The sequence below is a fragment of the Heteronotia binoei genome, chromosome 7 (assembly GCF_032191835.1).
Source record: "Heteronotia binoei isolate CCM8104 ecotype False Entrance Well chromosome 7, APGP_CSIRO_Hbin_v1, whole genome shotgun sequence".
Classification (NCBI taxonomy): Eukaryota; Metazoa; Chordata; class Lepidosauria; order Squamata; family Gekkonidae; genus Heteronotia; species Heteronotia binoei.
In genome coordinates this window covers 71,243,030-71,263,477 of record NC_083229.1, presented here as the reverse complement: position 1 = coordinate 71,263,477, position 20,448 = coordinate 71,243,030, and the positions used below count along the sequence as shown (strand labels likewise).

Genomic DNA, 20,448 nt, shown 5'->3' with positions numbered 1-20,448 from the left:
CTTTCTACACTCCCCCCTCTGTTAATCTTTCTGTGTGTTGAATTTCCAACATCATTACACTAATGAGAAACTCAAAAGCTTGCTTCCTATTGTCACATTTTAGTTGGCCCTAATACAAAGGTGTTGCACTACAGGGTGGTGGTGGTTGTTTTCCGAGGAAGGACTCAAATATATTTATTTGCTTACATTACTTATAGTCCATTTTTTCTCACCGAGACACAAGGCGGATTAAACAGTGTAAATTAATGCAATCAATAGGAAGGGCCATCCAGGAATGATGGCTCTGCAATCTTTGTCTGGTCAGGTGGCAATGAGTTCTGCAATCAACAGCTGCAAAACCGTTTGCGCGAAGAAAATGTTATGACTTTAAAGGATTTCCAATGCAGTTCTTTTCAAAACTCGAGCCCGAATAGTATCTTAATCACATCATAGTATCTAATCACATCCTTGAACCCTCAGGCTGCTCTATAATGCGCTGTTTACGCACCACGAGTGACATCCCCGCTGCTCGTCACACACGTCTCCGCCAAGGAACGAATCAGGCTGTGTCCATGAAGAGCGGCATTGGCAGGGTCTGGGCTCTGCAGGGTCCCGTGCAGTTGCAGCAGAAACCCCTGCAGCCCCCCGCCAGCTACAGCTAAGGAGATCGCCATGCCTCCCGCCCCCCACGGCAGCAAGACCCGAGCAGAGACGCCTTCCGAGACGCGAAACAAACGTCATCAAAAGGCGGGAATAAGAAACCTTGGTGGGCGGGTTCTAAGTCTATGGAAAGGAGGAAATGAAGGCGATTGGATTCACAAGAGGAAAGGGAGTGTTGGACAAACCATTGTCCTCTAAAGATAGGAGGCGTTCCCCGGTCATAACCAGGACAGCTAAAGCAAAGAACAACATTTTATGAGGTGTTTTTAAACATTCTTCAAATATCAGTCTACTGAAACTGTTAACTGCCAGAGCTGCGCTGAGTTCTTTTTTGCCTTCCGCCACACGTTAATGGTCTATTCCTCCTCGACGTATAGACGCTGTCAAAAGCGGAGGATACCATGATTAGGGCGGGGAGACAACTGTCATTGAGAGAAAGTGCTTAAAGACAGATGCCCATCAATGACACAGAACTGGATTAGTAAAATTCACACGTTCTTCTTCCACAGCCATGCGCTCAAAATTCCGGTGGGAATCACTTTGCCACCCTTTCCGGATTCAATTGGTATCTCCCATTATACGATTGGTGGGAAAGCCCGCGAACCTCGGAGTCATGTGATCATTTGGCGCGGAATTTTTCATTGAAGAAGAAAACAAGTCGTGTTTGTTTGATCCCAGCCGCTAGATCCGGCCAGTGAGACCTGTTTGTGTGTGTGTAAGTTCTCGCGCGGGTCAGGAGGCAGCCTTGAATACTAGTTAAACCGACGCTAAGAATCGCTCACAGTCTGTTCTCTCTTTCTTCCTTAGGAGTTTCTCAGCCATGTCCTCGCCAGCGTCTACCCCTAGCCGCCGTAGCAGCAAGCGCCGCAGAGGAGGGACGAACCCGCCTACGCGTAAGTAGTTCGCACTGTCTCTGCCCTAGCGATTTTGGCATCTTGTCTGCTAGCTCAGGCTTTGTTTGTATTTCTTATTATGAAGAAATGTTGTTATTCCCGAACGTGGAAAGTACAGCGTACTCCACTTACTGTGTGTATCTCTCCGTAACTTGTGTACATAAAGAGATGCACGTTTCAGCTCTTGCGTGTGCTCGTTTGTTCTCCAGGGTTCCCTTGTGTCCTGAGGAGTTTCTGCGTGATGCAGCGGCTTTGGTTCCTAGTTCCACTTACAGTTCTTGCTTCTTTAGTCAACTTCCAAGTACAGATATTTATATAGTTCTGCATCCCCAAATAACGATTGGACCATCCCAACGAATAGCATTCCTAGAATCTACGGTTGCTAGGTCTAACTAAGAAAGTAGCAGGAGGTTTTGGAGATGTGACTTAGCAAGGATGTGGTGTCATCTTCAGTAATATTTCCAGGTCAGACAGCAGCACATGGTGATGTCCCTTACAGGTCATGTTCCAAAACATTTTTTTCTTGGTATTGCTTCTGTGTCAATCCCTTCTGGTGAGGTCACACTCTCCTTTAAAAGTTCTGTCTTTTTCTGTCCATTTTTCCCCTGGCATCACAGATGGTAATAAAAATACCAGAGAAGCTCAAAGACATCAGATACAGCTAGAATAATGTTAATATCTTTGCTTGGTTCCTAAAACTGAATAGTCTGTGCAGGTAAACAGGAGGGGGGAAGCTCTGGAAAGTCCTATAGTTCCCTCCCCGAAAAAGAGGGACCAAAACCAGGGTTCCCGTGGGAGCGCGGAAATTAGTGCAGAGGGAAGACTTTATGTCCCCTCAAGAACACTACTAGCTATTTATTCTTTAGCCAAACCAAGCAGGAGAACAATATTCTCAGTGCAGCTACACGGCCCGCTTCTCACTGCTTGCTGACTTTATGAATGGATCAATTGAAAAGCCATCCCCAGCCTTAGCCAAGATACTACCAAAGCTGCTTGGGCTCATTTGAGAACAGAGTAATAACGCAGTAGGGAGGGGGATTGTATAGGGTTATTACTACTTTTCCCTATCAGTTAACAGCTCTTTAAAACAAAAGTGAGGAAACAAGAATAAAATATAAAATGAAATGTAACTGTACATGTATGTTTTTATATTTGTTAGTTTTTATGAAAAAATATGTCCCCTACCTATTTGAAATATGAGATATAAATGTATAGTGGGTAGTTAACTCTCATTTTGTTACAGCTCTTGCTGAAGATGTACAATCCCCTCCTCCACAGCGACGTCGTCCAGATGACTCTACATCCACAGGAGACTTACAACCAATGCCAACTTCTCCACCAATTGATACACAAAGTCCAAATGTTCAAGATGCCATTTTCTCCAGTCCACCACAATTCCAAAGTTCAGGTGCTCTTGGGTTTGAACTGGATAAATTGTTAGAGCAGCAAAGAGCTCCTTTTTGGCAAATAAAGTTTTTTCCAATTATTACTCTTCATGTTGATGATGAATTCATGTTGAAGAAGTGGATGCCTATGAAGAAAATATTGTCTGGCCTAAACTTCTTTTTAGTTTCAAACATTCCACAGATGTACAATTTCCTGTGGTGCTTGTTTTCAGAATCATGGCTACTGTGGTAAACAGCAGTAAGGTGAAGCAGAAGGACCAGAAACCAAATAGGAAAAAATGGGTATACTCAACAATACTAGAGACCTTTATTGATAAGAATGAACAAAAATATATAATAAAATATGTGTATGATGTAATCCAGCCACATTTAAATGCTTTAATTGATTTCATTGGGGAAGGTTAAAAAACACACTTAACTTTCCAATTGAAGTCAATGCAACGTGGAAGTGCTTAGCTTTAAGTGAGCTGTGATGATAAACTGTAGATTATTGATGTACACACACGCAATAGAAGAAATCTCTGATGGTTATAGCTAACTATAAGTGATCATTTGGGGTCTATATTTCATTCTTGCACATCCTTAGTCTTTAAGCAGATTGAGATGGCTATTTTGGGTAATGATACCACTGTACATTTGGGTAGTAAGCTATGCTGTTGTAGTTTTCAAATAACTTTAAGTGCTCTAGATTCATGTCTTCAATGATGCTCCATTAGTAGGTGTTGGGAACCCTCCCCCCCCCCCCCCCCCGTACACTCCAGTTGAGAATCAACAGCTCAGTTTAATTAACTTTTAGGATTTAGGCATGTAATGTGAAAACCATGTGTTTCTTATATGAATTTGGATGATCTTTTGGCTCACACTAATTCACTGAGATAGGCAGTTATTTCCAGATTTGCCCAAAGTAAGTTTGATATTCCTTCTAAACCAAGCAACTGGTTTTAATTTGCCCCATATACCAGGGTTCTTAACTGGGAACTTTTTAGAATGCTGGCTTGTAGGGCAAGGTCAAACCATGTGTGTTGTCATGTTATTTTTCTATCTTGTATCAGAAACTGCAAATTGGCAAGCTTGAGTAACATACATTACTTTAAAATAATAATAATCTCATTTTATTTCTAACAGTTCCAGTTGACTTTGACATTAGCTCACCACTGACCTACGGCACTCCCAGCTCTAGAGTGGAGGGAACCCCACGGAGTGGTGTGCGAGGTACTCCAATTAGGCAGAGGGCTGATCTCGGGTCTGTCCGCAAAGCCAGGCAGGTGGATCTGCATTCTGATGTGGTATGTATGTCAGATTGTATGAGTGACATCTATTTATTAATTGCTGAACAACATTGAGGTTGCATTAAGCATGGGACCAGCTGTGGTGGGGAGGAAACTTATTTTGCCTTCAGCAAAACAAAAATAGAACAGCAGCAAAGACGACTAAGCTGAAAAATGACCTGTATTGCTAACCATGTTGGTAATTAAATGGAAAGGTATTGGAGTTTGATTATCTCAAGATTTTCTAAAACATAAAATAGTGCATTGTAAAATTAATAGTTTCATAGGAATCTCATAATTGTGAAAATGTTTCTTTCCCGTTTTGCTTACCAGAAGCCACAAGACACATGAAGCAACCAACTCACAACTAGCTGATTTAATATATGGCAGCCTACATTTTTAGTTGTACATAAAGATAAGCTCATAGCTGTTCCAAACAAACAAATTTAAATGTGTTGTTATTCCTCTGGGCTGGTTTCAAATGGCTGCTGATGGCTTGAGATTGTTGTAGGCAATGTAACAACAATAACATTTGTCTAGATGTGTGAAGGTTGGCTATCTACTGAACTCATTGAAGTCATTAAAGATTTCAGAAACTTTAGTTAGCAAGTAAATGGGTGTGTTAAGAAGACCCCATATGAGCCCATACTCAGCATGAACTTTGCAAATAGCTATGCTGAAAAAATGGTTTGTGATTTACATAAGGTTTTAATTGCTAAAAATAGGTACCCATGTTTAAATTCTTGAAAGCTGTCTCCCTCTCTTTGGATGGCATCAGCACCAACAAGTATTTGTAGTGTTGTTGATACGTTCAAAATAAAACTATCGAAGGAAACAGACAGAATGCTGTATGTTGTCTGGGGCCAGCACCTGGACTTAAGGTAAGACACTTGTGCAAATTTGGGACTCCTCAGTGATGCAAGACCCATCCACCTTCCTTATACCTCAGGCAGAACTCCCAAAACAGGACCCTAGATGGTAGGTAGCCACAGCAACTGGGTATGGGCCTTGCCACCTGGGTCCTGGATCTTTGAGTGTCATCATCTCCTGTCTCCAGGACAACAAAGGTGATGCCAAGGAAGAGTGAGCTTCAGAGCTCATCAGTCCAGATCGCAAGCAGGAAGGCAGCCAGCAGAATCCCAACCATGACAGCCTGGGCAGAACACAGGAGGGGCCCAGCCACACAATAACTTCGGAGAAACAAACCAAGGAAAGCCTGGCTGAAGGTCTCCTGGGAACTAGCCAGTGAGAGAAAGAGGGAGGGCCAGTGAGGATGGAGCAGGAGACTGGGGGGAGTGGTGCTCCCACCTGTGGTCCAAGTAATGGCTGAGGCCAAGGCATGGGGCTGGGGCTGATTGGCAGGGGTGGGGAGGAAGCATAAATGGTAGCTCCACAGCCAGGCCAGGCAGAAGTAGAAAGGAGTGTGTTATACTTTGGAGGAACACTGCTTCAGGAAAGAAAGAGGACTTGGGTGGGAAAAACCTGTGCCCCTGTGGCTTGGAAAGACTCCAAGGAAGTAAAACAGCACAACAGCTGAAGGCCAGGGAGTGGCACCAGTGAGGGAGGAGTCTCACCGTTTTTCAGAACAAATGAAAATGTGTTTATCTAAGGCTAAGCAGACCTGAAGAGTAGTTTTGTTTGGAGGAGAATACTCCTAATACCATGCATAGTAGTTTCAAGTTACCCTTTCAATACAAGTAGTATGGGAAGGGAGAAACAGCATAATGTAACACTGCATTTTATAAAAACTGATGTTTTTTGGGCAGGGGCATAAAACACTGAAAAGCCATTTCATTATTTAAGGTTGATCTTTTATGGAGTTGTAGAAGGTTGAAAATATTTTTCCTAATTTTTTTTGTAGATTTGACACTACTTTTCAGCCTAAAAAACTGACAGCGAAAATCTGTGTTTACTCTGAAGTGTTGCTGCTGAGTTCAGTGGAATTTATTCTCCAATAAGTGAGCAGAGTATTTAATATTGGTGTGTTATTCTTTCACTTAGCCTACAGTAGAAGAAACAGTTCCTAGTGAGCAGTCTCTTGGGCAAAAGCTTGTGATCTGGGGAACAGATGTCAATGTGGCTTCATGCAAAGAAAAGTTCCAGGTCAGTGAGTAATGGTTACCCCACTTGTGATGTTTTGTTTAACCTTACCTATTTATTGTACTTTTTTTAAAAAAAATCATATTTTGAGTAAGAAACAGGATAAGATCCTGTTAGCTTTTCTACTCAATCTTCCCTGATTCCCTGCCTTTCTATCGCCTGGGGTGGGAGGATCTCATAATACCTAGCATAGTTTTTTTCAGTAGTCAGAAACTGCTAGGATCCAATCCAGTATAATGTGTATGTTCAGAATACTTATGTGGTGACTTCTGTGGAAACTTTTTCTACCCCTGTCTAATGCAGGGGTAGAAAACATGCAGTTTGGGGGCTGAATCAGGCTCCTGGAGGGCGCCTATCAGGCCTCTAAGCAACCGGCTGTCATCTGCTTCCTTCTCCCTATATCTTGCTTCCTTCTGCATAACGACTTGCTCAAATGCACAGGAGCTACAGAGCAAAACCTCTGTTTTCCCCATTGGCTGAGGCTCCTCCCTTGGGGAAGAAGGGGGGAGGAATAGCTTGCTTTGCCAGGCTCTGTCAATTACACAGTGGAGCTATGGAGCCAACCCTCTCTTCTATTGGCTGAGGCTCCACCCCAGTCCTCTGGGGATGGAAGGCAAGAGCCAGAGCTTCCTTTGCCCCGTTCCTGGATCCCATGGGAGAAATACAAAGAAAGCATCTTTAAGACCAGTGTGTGCTAACGTTTTAAACATGTTTTAAGTTTTTTCAAAAAATATATTCATGTTTGTGTTCTTTATAAAATTTGTATTTCTGCTACCTAATCTTAAATAGGTACACACATGGCCCAGCCCAACCCGACATGGCCCAGCCCAACAAGGTCTCATTTATGTCAGATTCAGCCCTCATAACAAATGAGTTCGACACCCCTGGTCTAATGCTTTTAGTTAGTGGTGGGGAAATAAAAACAGTTCTCTTACTGGGTAACTTGAAATAATACAATTTACTGAGGAATCACTATGAAATTTATAGAATGTTTGCCTATTTGATTCTGTTGGATAAACCTAAGCACTAACTTATCGTTGTGTCATTGTTCAGAGATTTCTCCAATGCTTTATTCATCAAACTGCTAAAGAAAATGAAGACATTGGTTTGGACCTTAATGAGCCTCTGTATATGCAGCGATTGGAGGAGGTATACTATAGTAATATTGTTCAAAATTGGTTTGTAGCTTTTAGACCTACTTGTTAATGTGTGATGCAATATTTTGCAGGTAAACTTGGTTGGAGAGCCATTTTTGAATGTAAACTGTGACCATCTAAAATTGTTTGATGAAAATCTTTATAGACAGCTGATATGCTATCCCCAGGTAAGAGTAACAAATGTTTCAAGTTGTCCCATCAATTTAAAAACTAGAATTAACAAGACACTAGAATGAATTAGTCTTGTTTTATATCTGGCTTAAGGTCAGATAAAGTTACTTTGGAAATTCTGCTGCCAAAGGGAATTGCATAGTTGCTAGTAAGAAGTAATAGCTGATGAGATGCAAACAGCCACATTATGTGTACCCAAGGCAGTTGTTCCTTTGAAAAACAGGTGATTATCAACGTGTCCTATAGCGAAGTACTTTTGAAACTCTCCTTGGTTTCTATACAGTTTACATTGCAGCACTGGTTAAAAAAATACTCCTTGCAGCATGTGGAGTTGCCAATATTTATTAAGCATCGTCATTAAAAACAAAAACTAGAGCATGCACAATTTTTTTAAAAAAAATAGTGGTCCTTACAATCTTTTTAAAAGTTATTAGCAACCAAAATGTGGTTTAGTGCCATTTTGGTGAAGTGGTTAAGTGCGTGGACTCTTTATCTAGGAGAACCAGGTTTGATTCCCCACTCCTCCACTTGCACCTGCTGGAATGGCCTTGGATTAGCCATAGCTATCACAGAGGTTGTCCTTGCAAGGGCAGCTGCTGTGAGAGCTCTCTCAGCCTCACCCACCTCACAGGGTGTCTGTTGTGGGGGGAGAAGATAAAGGAGATTGTAAGCCGCTCTGAATCTGATTCAGAGAGACAGGCGGGGTATAAATCTGCAATTCTTCTTTATTGTGGACTGTGGAAACAAGTACTAATAAATAGTTGTCTACTTTATACAGGAAGTTATTCCAACATTTGATATGGCTGTTAATGAAATTTTTTTTGACCGTTACCCTGACTCGGTATTGGAACACCAAATTCAAGTACGACCATACAATGCATTAAAAACCAGGAACATGAGGAGTCTGAATCCAGAAGGTAAGACAGTTTGAATGCAGTGTCTTGATATGAGAACAGAAAATACGACTTATTAGCTATATGCAGTATAGAGGACTTTAATTGGATTGCCAGATCTATAACTTTTCTGCAAAAAGCAGCTGTGGACTATAAATTGGAGCCACAGTGCCGGGGGAAGGGTTCTTTGTTTGGTTTTGTTAACTCTTCCAGTCCATACCCTGGCTGCTAGAAGCCCCCAGCAGGAAAGAAAGGGCACCAGTATTGGTATCTATCTTTTTTTCTATTAACTTAAAGCAGCTAGAGGAGTTATTTTTAGTTAGTTTAAAAAAAAAAACTTGTCACAGGCAACAGTCTCAATTGGTATCCCTGTAACTGGTTTTCTCAGTCATGGATTCCCAACATTATGTATTGTTCAGCTTTTTTCTTCTCAGGAATATGAATGGTGAAAAAGCGGCCATATTGAAAAGGAGAATAGGGCTCAGGTTATGCAAAGATTCCAGATTCTTTTCCTGGCATCTCTAGTTAAAGGATCACAAGAGGCACATATTGGGGGATATCTTGGGTGTACTGAGCTACATGGACCGATGGTCTGTGTTTTGGTGTAAGGCAGTATTTAGGTCTGACTGTGATGTTTGTCCACTTGTACAGTATTTTGCACATATATAAAGGACAGTGTGTCTGAGGTAGAAAAAACACAAACATATGTACAGCCTCTCTACAGAAGAAATTAGTTAATTTCCTAATAAGCAGATCAAGTATATCCCCTATTTAACCACATAATTCCATGACACCCATTGTTTAATTCTAGTTCTTTCAAGAATTATTCAGGATGTATTGCATTAGGTGTCAGGCAGTATTTATGTACTAATTGTTCTTTAGGTTCTACATTATTGTTAACTATTTTTAAGAACCCTATTAAAACATGTAATTTTTTTCCCTTTTGTACTCCATATAGATATTGACCAGCTTATCACTATAACTGGCATGGTGATCAGAAGCTCCCAGTTAATTCCAGAAATGCAAGAAGCATTCTTCAAGTGCCAAGTCTGTGCTTTCACAACAAGAGTGGAAATTGACCGTGGCAGGATTGCTGAACCATCAGTATGCAAGAACTGTAACACCTCACATAGTATGGCTTTGATTCACAATCGCTCTATGTTCTCAGATAAACAAATGGTATGTTGCTCCTTGTGCTCACTTAAAAGTTTTGACGTTTAATTTTAACAGCAAAATATTTGCTTTTTTACAGTAATCAGCCAGTTTTAGAGATGTTTATTTAAAAAGAGATTGCATGAGTTATTGGACTATCCTAACATGTCTAGAAAGATAAATATACATATATATGCAAAAACATGTTTTGCTTATTAATTATATTGGATATACAAATGTTATAGAGTAGACTTTTAAAAAATGATGTCTTTTATCAGTTACTGGATTCATTCCTTAAAGGCTGTCTTCCTCTCCTGTTTGCCTTGTTCACCTTTACCCCCTGTTTCTCCTTCCCTCACAATGCTTCATCTATTTCTTTGTTGTCACACCATCCCTTTTTTCTAGTTTTTGTTTCCAGTTTCTAAACAGCAAGTTAGAAAGGGCTGAATTGCTTTTGCACTTTAAAAGTTAAAGCATTAACTGTTGTATACAAGCTTTCCAGTCAAGAGCTCTTTGGTTTTAGATAGATCAAATTGTAACAGGTTAGTTTGATGGTATTGCATGCAGTTGCTGCAGATGTGTAGCACTATTAGTTGTAAGGCTAGAGAAGCAGGTAATAGTGGTGATTTTTGTAACAGTTCATTATAACAAAACAGTACTGGCAACTAAACTTCCTGGAGCCATCTTTTTGCAGTAATTGCAGTTTCCAAGTAAACTTATCTAATTCCACTGTAACTTCCTGTCTCCTTTATATGTAAGAGAAGAACAGCTGTGTAAATCTAAGGGAGCTGTGCATCATTTGTTGTCTTACCATGTATTTGTGTGTGTTGCCATAACCAGGCAAATGCTGAGATACTATATATTCTACTGATCTCACTGTGTTGATTGCTAGGGACAATGAGCAAAACTCTGTGAACAGATCTTCTGCTGCCTAATGTAACCCTTCCACCGCCACTTTTCATGAGGGCTGCAGGTCCTCAGCAATAGCTTAGGTCAGAGTAATCTACACACTTATGAACGTTAGTAAAGAAGTATTGTTTTATTACTTGTTCTCAACAACTAGAAAATATTTGCATGCTTAGTATATTTCTTACAGCTATATGGTCCAATGAAATAAATATTGGTGCAATTTAACCAAATATTCTTATGTCAGATCAAGTTGCAAGAGTCTCCAGAAGATATGCCAGCTGGCCAGACACCATATACTATTGTTCTTTTTGCTCACAATGATCTAGTTGATAAGGTTCAACCTGGTGACAGAGTTAATGTTACAGGTAAGAGGAACATCTGAAACTAGTGATTGCCTTACTTAAATAAATGAACAAGTAAACTAGTTTGGGTTAGGGTGCAGAGGTGGAGGAGTTACTATTCACTTGCACAATGAAAGAGATTTCTGTTTCATGGAATCTGCAGAAGGGCAGGATAAATAACATGGTCTTCCATATACATTTTCTTAAAGCACTACACAGTTGGCATTTTGCCTCCTTTCCTTTCAGGGCTGCTATCACTGCTCTGTAATGCTCCATTTTTCTAGACCACTGGAGAGTGACATCTAGGTAGAAGATGATGATTTTGGATTTATATCCCGCCCTATACTCTGAATCTCAGAGCGGTCACAATCTCCTTTACCTCCCTGCCCCCTACAACAAACACCCTGTGAGGTAGGTGGGCTGAGAGTGCTTTTACAGCAGCTGCCCTTTCAAGGACAGCTTCTATGAAAGCTATGGCTGACCCAAGGCCATCTCAGCAGCTACAAGTGAAGGAGTGGGGAATCAAACCTGGTTCTCCCAGATAAGAGTCCATGCACTTAAGCACTACACCAAACTGGCTCTCTGGCTCTCAGATAATTCCTTTCCTGGTGAATTTTTCTATTTTGTTTGCCTGACCCCAGCCACTAGGTTGAGTTCAGTGGTCCATGATACTAACTGCTGGCTGGAGGTAGTATGTGGGAGGTGCCTCCCAGACCAGTCCTAGAAATCTTTCTTCTACAAATCATCTACCTCCTAGTGAACAGAGAGGCGAGGACTGTTATCTGGACCACTTTTAGGCAAGCAAGTAGGAGAAATCACCAAGTGAGCAAATTCTGCAGTCTTTCCTAGTACTTGGGAAACATGCTAAATTATGTGTATGTAAAATTGTATTGTGGCTAATCATATTTCAGAATTAAATTATACTATTTAATACATTTAGAAATTGTTAATTGACTGACTGTAGACTACCCAAAATTTTAAAGCTGGCTGTTGACTTTTTGTGGGGAGAAGTATGATATCTCTCTGCAGTTATAATATGATTTTGTACTGGGGTAGGTATCTACAGAGCAGTCCCTGTTCGTGTCATTCCAAGGATGAGCAATGTAAGATCTGTCTACAAAACCCACATTGATGTTATCCATTACTGCAAAACGGATTCAAAACGTTTACATGGCATGGAAGATGAAACAGAACAGGCAATGTTTACAGAAGAACGTGAAAAAATGCTTCAGGAGCTTTCAAGAAAACCAGATATTTATGACAGGCTTTCTTCAGCACTTGCTTCTAGTATTTATGAACATGATGATATCAAAAAGGTAAGCAGAATTTCATATATCAAGGTTACTTTTTTTGCCATATTAATGAACTACATCCAGTTCTTTGGCTTGGTGCATGTGAGGTAGGATAAGGGTGGCATGTTTGAACTTAAAACTCTAGAACAAATAGTACCAGATAAATTAGAGGTGCAGCTAGACTGTTCCAGCAGTTTGACTCCAGCCCTAAATTTGATATTGTGAAGAGCAGTAGTAAATGCTTGGTGCTGACTGGAGATCCAAAATTATCTGGAGCTGAATCTGAGCTTTCAGATTTGGCAGTTAAGGCAGAACTCTTTAGGTGTTAATTCAATGACCTATAAGTGTGGCACCAGCTAGACATGCCTGCAGCTGCATGGGAGTTCCTTTTCTGTAAGATGCTGAATCTAGTTGAATCATTCAAATGCAGCCCTCTGCCATATTGGATCTTCTCACATATGAGTTTCCCCTACACTTTTATTGGTATGACTATATCGGCAGATACTATATCATGCATATCCATATGTACATAAACTGTTTGATCTATCACTTTAGAAAACAAATCTGTAGTTATCAAAAGTCTTGGTTTTGCAGGGCATTCTTCTTCAGCTGTTTGGAGGATCAAGGAAGGATTTCAGTCACACTGGAAGAGGAAACTTTCGTGCAGAGATCAACATTCTGCTTTGTGGTGATCCTGGCACAAGCAAGTCACAGTTGCTTCAATATGTCTATAACTTGGTTCCAAGAGGCCAGTATACATCTGGGAAAGGCTCTAGTGCTGTTGGTCTTACAGCATATATAATGAAGGATCCTGAAACACGACAGTTAGTTTTACAGACAGGAGCCTTGGTGCTAAGTGACAACGGCATTTGCTGTATTGATGAGTTTGATAAAATGAATGAAAGTACAAGATCAGTGCTTCATGAAGTCATGGAACAGCAAACTCTTTCTATTGCTAAGGTAAAGGTTTTACTTTAAACATCCTATTCTTATAGTGCTGAATAGGCATTGTGCTTTACAGAGTACATATCTGCAATAACTAAGCTAGAGTCTATGAAATAGTTCTGAGATTGAGCTGAACATATACCTACAAAAGGACTGAGAATTGGTTCACTTAAGCACATAGTTAAAAAGGATAATTGAGTCCTACAGAACTATCGTTTTTAATAGCTGCTTTGGGGGTCGATGTTATCAATGGAAAGATGGAATGTAAATTTGTATAAATAGCATTAGTATTCATTGCTGAAGTTCATAACTGAAATGATACCCATTCAGATCTTTCCTTCCCATCAGGCTGGAATTATTTGCCAACTGAATGCTCGCACCTCCATCCTGGCAGCTGCTAATCCCATAGAGTCTCAGTGGAATCCAAAGAAGACTACTATTGAAAATATCCAGCTTCCCCATACATTGTTATCTAGGTATATCTTGATAGATATTGTATATTCTGTCTCCTTTCAGGTAGCATGTCATTGTGGAATTTGGAACAGTAATCCTGGAAGCTGTTTTGCTTAAACACTAGAAGCTTTTGTTTTGTATACTCCTGTAGAATGCATTTGTTTTGTGTAGATATTGAAAGCAATTGGGAGTTCTTTGGATACTCCATGGAAATCTTCTACTTTATGGTGCCAATCTGAGAATGATCTGTGCGCAGGCTACAAATTATGGAGTGGGGATGTAATGTGATATGAAGCATAAGTCCTTTTCCTCCACAGTAAGGAGAACATAAGAGAAGCCATGTTGGATCAGGCCAATGGCCCATCCAGTCCAACACTCTTTATCACACAGTGGCCAAAAATTTATATATATATACACACACACACTGTGGCTAATAGCCACTGATGGACCTCTGCTCCATATTTTTATCTAACCCCCTCTTGAAGCTGGCTATGCTTGTAGCCGCCACCACCTCCTGTGGCAGTGAATTCCACATGTTAATCACCCTTTGGGTGAACAAGTACCTCCTTTTATCCGTTCTAGCCCGACTGCTCAGCAATTTCATTGAATGCCCACGAGTTCTTGTATTGTGAGAAAGGGAGAAAAGTACTTTTTTCTCTACCTTCTCCATCCCATGCATAATCTTATAAACCTCTATCATGTCACCCCGCAATCGACGTTTCTCCAAGCTAAAGAGCCCCAAGCGTTTTAACCTTTCTTCATAGGGAAAGTGTTCCAAACCTGTAATCATTTCTAGTTGCCCTTTTCTGCACTTTTTCCAGTGCTATAATATCCTTTTTGAAGTGCGGTGACTAGAATTGTACACAGTATTCCAAATGAGACCACACCATCGAGAAAAGTTTGCTTTCCAAAAAGGGGTGGGAATCCTGTTGAACATGGTGTCAGGTTCTTTGGACCTTGGGTTGTTGGAAGGAGAGGTCAGGGGCTCCAGGATGTGACTTTCTCATTACACAGCACCTCAGACCACAGCTGGAGGGAGGTTTGCACCACCACGCTGTTCTCTCTCTCTTGCTATACCTAGGCTATGGGCTCTTCCTCCTTGGTGGGTCTTACACTGAATGTTAAATCCCCATCTCTGCTTCCACCTCCCCTTCTCTCCACCAATCCTGAAACAACACTGCTGTGGATGCCCAGCTGGAGCTTTTCCTTTCCAGGTAGCGCATGGAATCTACCCAACTCTTCCACCATGTCTACAGGGTCTAGGAGAGTCGTTACATGCCCGCCCTGTGTCTACTCTCATACAGGAGACTATGGAGGAGGAAGGTGATCCTCTGTTGGGAGTAAAGCTGCTTCGTTTGACAGGTTGTTGGCCTAGCCAGAAGGGAAGAAGTCCAGGGGTCAGTTCAGGGACGTGGCCACTGAACATATAGCTTCTTGACTGACCTTGCAGCAGTGCTGATTTCTGACTATTCCATCAAATTCTACAAGCAAACATTTTAATTTTGGAATAATTATTCAGTTAATCTGTTTCAACAGATTTGATCTCATTTTCCTTATGCTGGACCCTCGAGATGAAGCATATGATAGACGTTTGGCTCATCACTTGGTTGCCTTGTACTATCAAACTGAAGAGCAGGTGGAAGAGGAGTACATGGATATGGCAGTTTTGAGGGATTATATTGCTTATGCTCGTAGATATGTCAATCCAAGACTGAGTGAAGAAGCAAGTCAAGCTCTTATTGAGGTAGGAGCATGTTAACATTTTTTTCAATCCAACAACTTTATGGAATAGTTTCAGCAGTCCCATTCTTTTAAAATTCCTTTTAAAATCAGTAATTAACTTACTGTAGATTTTAATGGGTTGAAACTGGAGCATTTGCTTTAATAGTAGCAGTAAAAGGCATCGGGCTTTCCTGGGCTATCCAGGTCAGTCTCATCAGATCTCAGAAGCTAAGCAGGGCCAACCCTGGCAAGTACTTGGATGAGAGACCTCCAAGGGATAACATGGCCAGAATGCAGAGGCAAGCAATAGCAAGCCACCTCTCTGAATGTCCAGGCCCCACTAGGGGTCACCAGAAGTCAACCATGACTTCCAGTCACATGCATGCGTGCACACACAAATCGTATCAGTAAAAGGTACTGTGTTTGTTAGTGGTCATATTGTAGAATCATATATAGGAAGCCATGCCTTTTGGCAAAATATCAAGATACTATTTTGTATGGATGAATCTGGACTCAATTTTTGGGCTGGCCTTTGGATTCAAAGAAAAGCTGTGAAGGCCTGATTTAAGTGTATCTTCATTTTAATACTTGTAAATACGTATGTATGTAAAGATATGCTTTTTCTTTTTCTCCATATAAGGCATATGTAGATATGAGGAAGATTGGAAGTGGCAGAGGAATGGTTTCTGCATATCCTCGACAGCTGGAATCTTTGATACGTCTGGCAGAAGCTCATGCTAAAGTGCGCTTTTCTAACAAGGTGGAAACAATAGATGTGGAAGAAGCCAAACGTCTTCATCGTGAGGCCCTAAAACAGTCTGCTACTGATCCAAAAACTGGAATAGTGGACATATCCATCCTCACAACAGGTCCATAACTAAGAGTGAATTAACCTGTGGGATTTTTTTTCATGTGCTGTTTTAAAAGTGGCCACCGTGATCCATTAATCCTGAGTTGACTGATACAGTAATCTGTGAAAAGAATTTTATTCACAGCTCTAGCAGTTTTAAATTTTGTGGCTCATGATTTTTTCATTGCTTGGAAAATAAAAATTCAGACTTGTTCTTTTCTCTGTTTGTTTTTCAAGGCATGAGTGCTACTGCCCGTAAACGCAAAGAAGAACTGGCTCAAGCTTTGAAGAAACTTATTCAGACTAAGGGTAAAACCCCCGCTTTAAGATACCAACAGCTTTTTGATGATCTGCGTGCACAATCTGAAACAGTAAGTTTTCAGTTCCATATATTTAAAGGCTTGTGTGCTATACTTGTGTTTGCATCCACATGGTCCAAAATAATCATAATTTACTGCTCATAATTTAAAATAATTTAGTATCATAGGGATACCATGGTATAGGTTGGTATAGAAGAAATTTCTGACAACTATACACTGTAGGGCAGGGGTGTCAAACATGAAGCCCGGGGACTGAATCAGGCCCCCGAGCAACTGGCTCTTGTCTGCTTCCTTCTCCCTCTCTCTTGCTTCATTTTGCATCACTACTTTCCTTGGAAGGCTTGCTCAGTCGCACAGGAGCTACAGAGCAAAACCTCTATTTTTTCCATTGATTGAGGCTCCTCCCTCTCCTGGTCCCCTGGGGAAAGAGGGAAAGAGCCAGAGCTTCCTTTGCCCAGTTCCCCAGATCCATGGGAGAAATACAAAGAAAGCACTTTCAAGACCAACAAGTGCTAATGTTTTAAGCATGTTTTATTTTATTTATTTTTTTTTTTAAAAAAACCTTTGTGTCCATTATAAAGTTTATCTCTCTGCTACCCAATCTTAAATAGATACACACATGGCCTGGCCCGACACAGCCCAGCCTGACAAGGTCTCATTTATGCCAGATTCGGCCCTCATAACAAACGAGTTCAACACCCCTGGGAGGAAACTTGGAGGTGGAGCCAAGCTTCCTGTCCTTCCTCCCACTGCAGTCTACTGAACTACATGCGTGAAAGGGGTTTGTAGCAGAATGGGAGAAATTTTCAGTTTAGTCTAGCTCCCAACCCCTCTGGTAACAGTGAAGTTTGGTGTAGTGGTTAAGTGTGCTGACTCTCATCTGGATGAACTGAGTTTGATTCAGCCCCATAGCCAGGATTTGAAGAATTGGGTGGCCCTGATTTTTTTCAGGGGGCACATAGTGGCCTCAACCTCCATGGCCTCTCCTACCACTGCTGAGGAGAAAAGCTGCCAGCTCACTGCCATACAGCCTCCCCCCTTCCCACAGCTGCCCCAAGGTGATCCCTTTCCACCCCTCTTCCAGCAGCTCTGGTGGGGAGCCACTCAGAGGTTTAGATACGTGTCGCATGGTCTCCTGCCCTTACCTGTAGCATGATCCAGCTAGGCAAGCCCGACGGGACAAGGGGGGGTGGAAGGCACCACCAAGTCGCAACTGACTTCTGGAGCTACAAGACCTCCAATTAGGATTCCTTCCTGTTGGAGGGGAAGCCGAGGCTGCCCAAATGCAGCTCTCACCCTCGCTCGGGTAGCCAGCAAGACCAGGCCAGAAAACCCCTACAGGAGAACATCACCTCTCCACTGATCCCCAGCCTTGGACTGCAGCCGGGACCTCCACTTGTGTGCACCAGCCTACCCTACCCTGCCGTGTCTGCAATGGAGCCACCCGCCCTCTGCCCCTGCCACCCCACTTGAAGGTCAGAACCGCCTATTCTTGCAGGCGCCCTCTAGCCCAACGGCAGCCCAACATGGAGCTTAACTTTCAGTCCTGGGCTCGGAAAGTGCCCTGTTGTTTCTGCTTGCTGAGAGGTCAGAGATTTCTTCCAGCCCCTAAGCAAGCAGAAGCAACCGTGTATGATGATGGCAGAATGGAGAAGGATGCAGCCGAGGCACTGGAGGCTGGTTGGGGGCCCCAAGTTAGGGGGCCCTGCATAGCAGTCAGGGGGCTGTGCCCCAGCAGCCCCCCCCCCCCGTAGCTATGGGCCTGGTTTGATTCCCCACTCCTCCACTTGCAGCTCCTGGAATGGTCTTGGGTCAGCCATAGCCCTCATAGTTGTCCTTGAAAGGGCAACTCTGCTATAAGAGCTCTCTCAGCCCCACCTACCTCACAGGGTGTCTGTTGTGTGTGTGTGGGGGGGAAGGTAAAGGAGATTGTGACCCCTCTGAGATTCAGAGTATAGGGCGGGATATAAAGCCAATATCATCATTATCTTCAAGCTATCTTTCAGGGAAACTTGTCAGCCACTACAGATCTTACTGGGGAATACCTGATAAGTTTCTTAGAGCATGACTGAAGAATCAAAACGTATTAGTCTGATAAACTCACTGGCTTCACACAAACTTCTCCTATGAAAATGTTTTCTTGATGCAGGACTCTGAAAAGGAGAATTGATAAGGTGGAACAATGCTTAAGGTTTTTGTTTATCATGCATAGTATCCATTTCAGTTTTCTTTCTTTCAGGCTGTCACTAAAGAAATGTTTGAAGAAGCACTTCATGCATTGGCAGATGATGACTTCTTGACAGTCACTGGAAAGACTGTTAGATTGTTATAAAATCTTCACAATAATGGAATTGTAAAAATTGTTTTTCTATAATAAATTTAGTGCTCATGTTATAGTGTGTACTATAGTGTTTGACTGGCATTGGGTAGTATGCTACCAATATCAACAATGAACATTTCTGTCAGCATGAGCTCTGTTCATTTCTTTCAGTACAGGAGATTATCACTTAAGGACAGTCCCCACCCCATCCCCAAAGCGCTACGAAGAATATATGCATTTAATACCAATCTGTTAAAACATAGGCTACAGTGTACCTTGCATTCATATTGATTTTGGCTTAGCACTTCCACATTATAAAAATACTTCTCAAAATTTTGTAATTTGTAATAAAATCTAATTTACTGATGTATGTTCTCATGCATTTTGAAAATCTGAACAAGAGTAATCAATTCTGGAATCCAGTATGTATTTTATCAGCTTGTATTTAGTATTTTAAATTCTTTTCAAGCTTGTTTAGAAAACAGGAAATATTCTTAATGTCTTAGATTAGTGCCCTTTGTCTCCAAGATACGTACGGTAATTCTGTTTGTAAACTGGAATGATAGTTTCTATTACAATATATATTACTATAGATTCTGGCTGGAATCCATGGACTGAAAGACTGTTACAGCTACCAATTATCCCTTCTGGTTACAGTAGCCCTTCACAGATCATGGGATGCCACATCACAGGACATCTCCATTTTTGTGATAAGAGAAGACAAAAAACTACTGGAAGAGGAAAGCTGAACCCAGTGGGTGCTAGATTTGACTAGGACTTCCTGACCTAAGTCCAGTTTTTGGTGTGCTACCCTTTTGTGTGTGTGCATGCATGAGGGCCAAACTATACGTGATTTATCCAGCATTAAAAAATAATAATAACCACATCCTCTTCCCTGCCCCCAGTTTGGGTCAGCATGCTGTGGGGTGGTAGTGAAAGTTAAACTTCCTCCTTCCAAGTACAGTTTCATAGATCAAGACCAACAGTGTGGCTGATTGCTGTTATTAGTTTGTTGTGGTGCTGAACACAGCCGAGTGAGGGATGGTTCTATTTGTAAGGTTAAACCATTTCCTGTTTGCAGCAGCTATTTCAATTTTAAACATGAGTGGCACTTAACCTTGCAAGTGTGCATTTTGTGCTAGAGCACTACAGATTGCAGAGACTGGCCAATGAAATAATGATGAAAAAATCCAAATGTGGTGGGGCAGAAGAGAGGGCCACAGGGTGGGCTCAGAGGTGGGGGCATGCAGCACCACCCTCAGAGCCCCCAATTCCCTCCTCAATGAAGCAGAGGTGGTCTCAGACTGGAATGACCATCATTCCACTCTTCTGTCATTCCTGTTCCAGAGCCATCAATGGCCCAAGACAGTCTGAATTCATATTCATTACTTCCAGGTGTAGTAATGTATTTGTGATATATTGCAATGGAAACAATGCTAGTCATTTGTAATTCCTGTATGCCAGTACAGTATGTCCAATTGGCATACTCCCCAACCCCCTCAAAACATCACACCTGCCCACTGTGTTAGCTCCACCCCAGCCAGTAACTCCAAGGACGCCATGATCACCTGCCCCCTCAGTGTCACCTTCACAGATGTCTTCACTTTTGGTGGCAGA

General features: G+C 41.7%; 2 protein-coding genes across 2 annotated transcripts in view; one reads left to right on the top strand and one right to left on the bottom strand.

The window, feature by feature from the left end:
• PRKDC (protein kinase, DNA-activated, catalytic subunit) overlaps positions 1-688 on the bottom strand; it is a 134,327-nt gene extending 133,639 nt beyond the window's left edge. The window contains exon 1 of the mRNA XM_060243827.1: positions 488-688. Coding sequence (XP_060099810.1) covers positions 488-653 — 166 coding nt within the window. The 5' untranslated portion in view covers positions 654-688. The remainder of the gene's footprint in view (positions 1-487) is intronic.
• A 568-nt stretch (positions 689-1,256) lies between these two features.
• On the top strand, positions 1,257-19,197 carry MCM4 (minichromosome maintenance complex component 4). Its single transcript, XM_060243826.1, has 17 exons — positions 1,257-1,354; positions 1,447-1,532; positions 2,776-2,940; positions 4,064-4,224; positions 6,208-6,309; positions 7,360-7,455; positions 7,535-7,630; positions 8,413-8,551; positions 9,486-9,706; positions 10,833-10,953; positions 11,986-12,245; positions 12,816-13,181; positions 13,515-13,642; positions 15,156-15,363; positions 15,982-16,210; positions 16,429-16,562; positions 18,751-19,197. The coding sequence occupies exons 2-17, from the start codon at positions 1,460-1,462 to the stop codon at positions 18,841-18,843; spliced, it is 2,592 nt and encodes an 863-aa protein (XP_060099809.1). The 5' UTR covers positions 1,257-1,354; positions 1,447-1,459; the 3' UTR covers positions 18,844-19,197.
• Positions 19,198-20,448: the final 1,251 nt, after the last annotated feature.

Excerpts from the sequence above, each read along its gene's own strand:
- MCM4 (XM_060243826.1), top strand. The coding sequence starts at position 1,460 with ATGTCCTCGCCAGCGTCTACCCCTAGCCGCCGTAGCAGCAAGCGCCGC. Across the intron at positions 7,631-8,412 it reads AGCTGATATGCTATCCCCAG|GAAGTTATTCCAACATTTGA; the intron begins GTAAGAGTAACA and ends TACTTTATACAG. Across the intron at positions 15,364-15,981 it reads CAAGTCAAGCTCTTATTGAG|GCATATGTAGATATGAGGAA; the intron begins GTAGGAGCATGT and ends TCTCCATATAAG.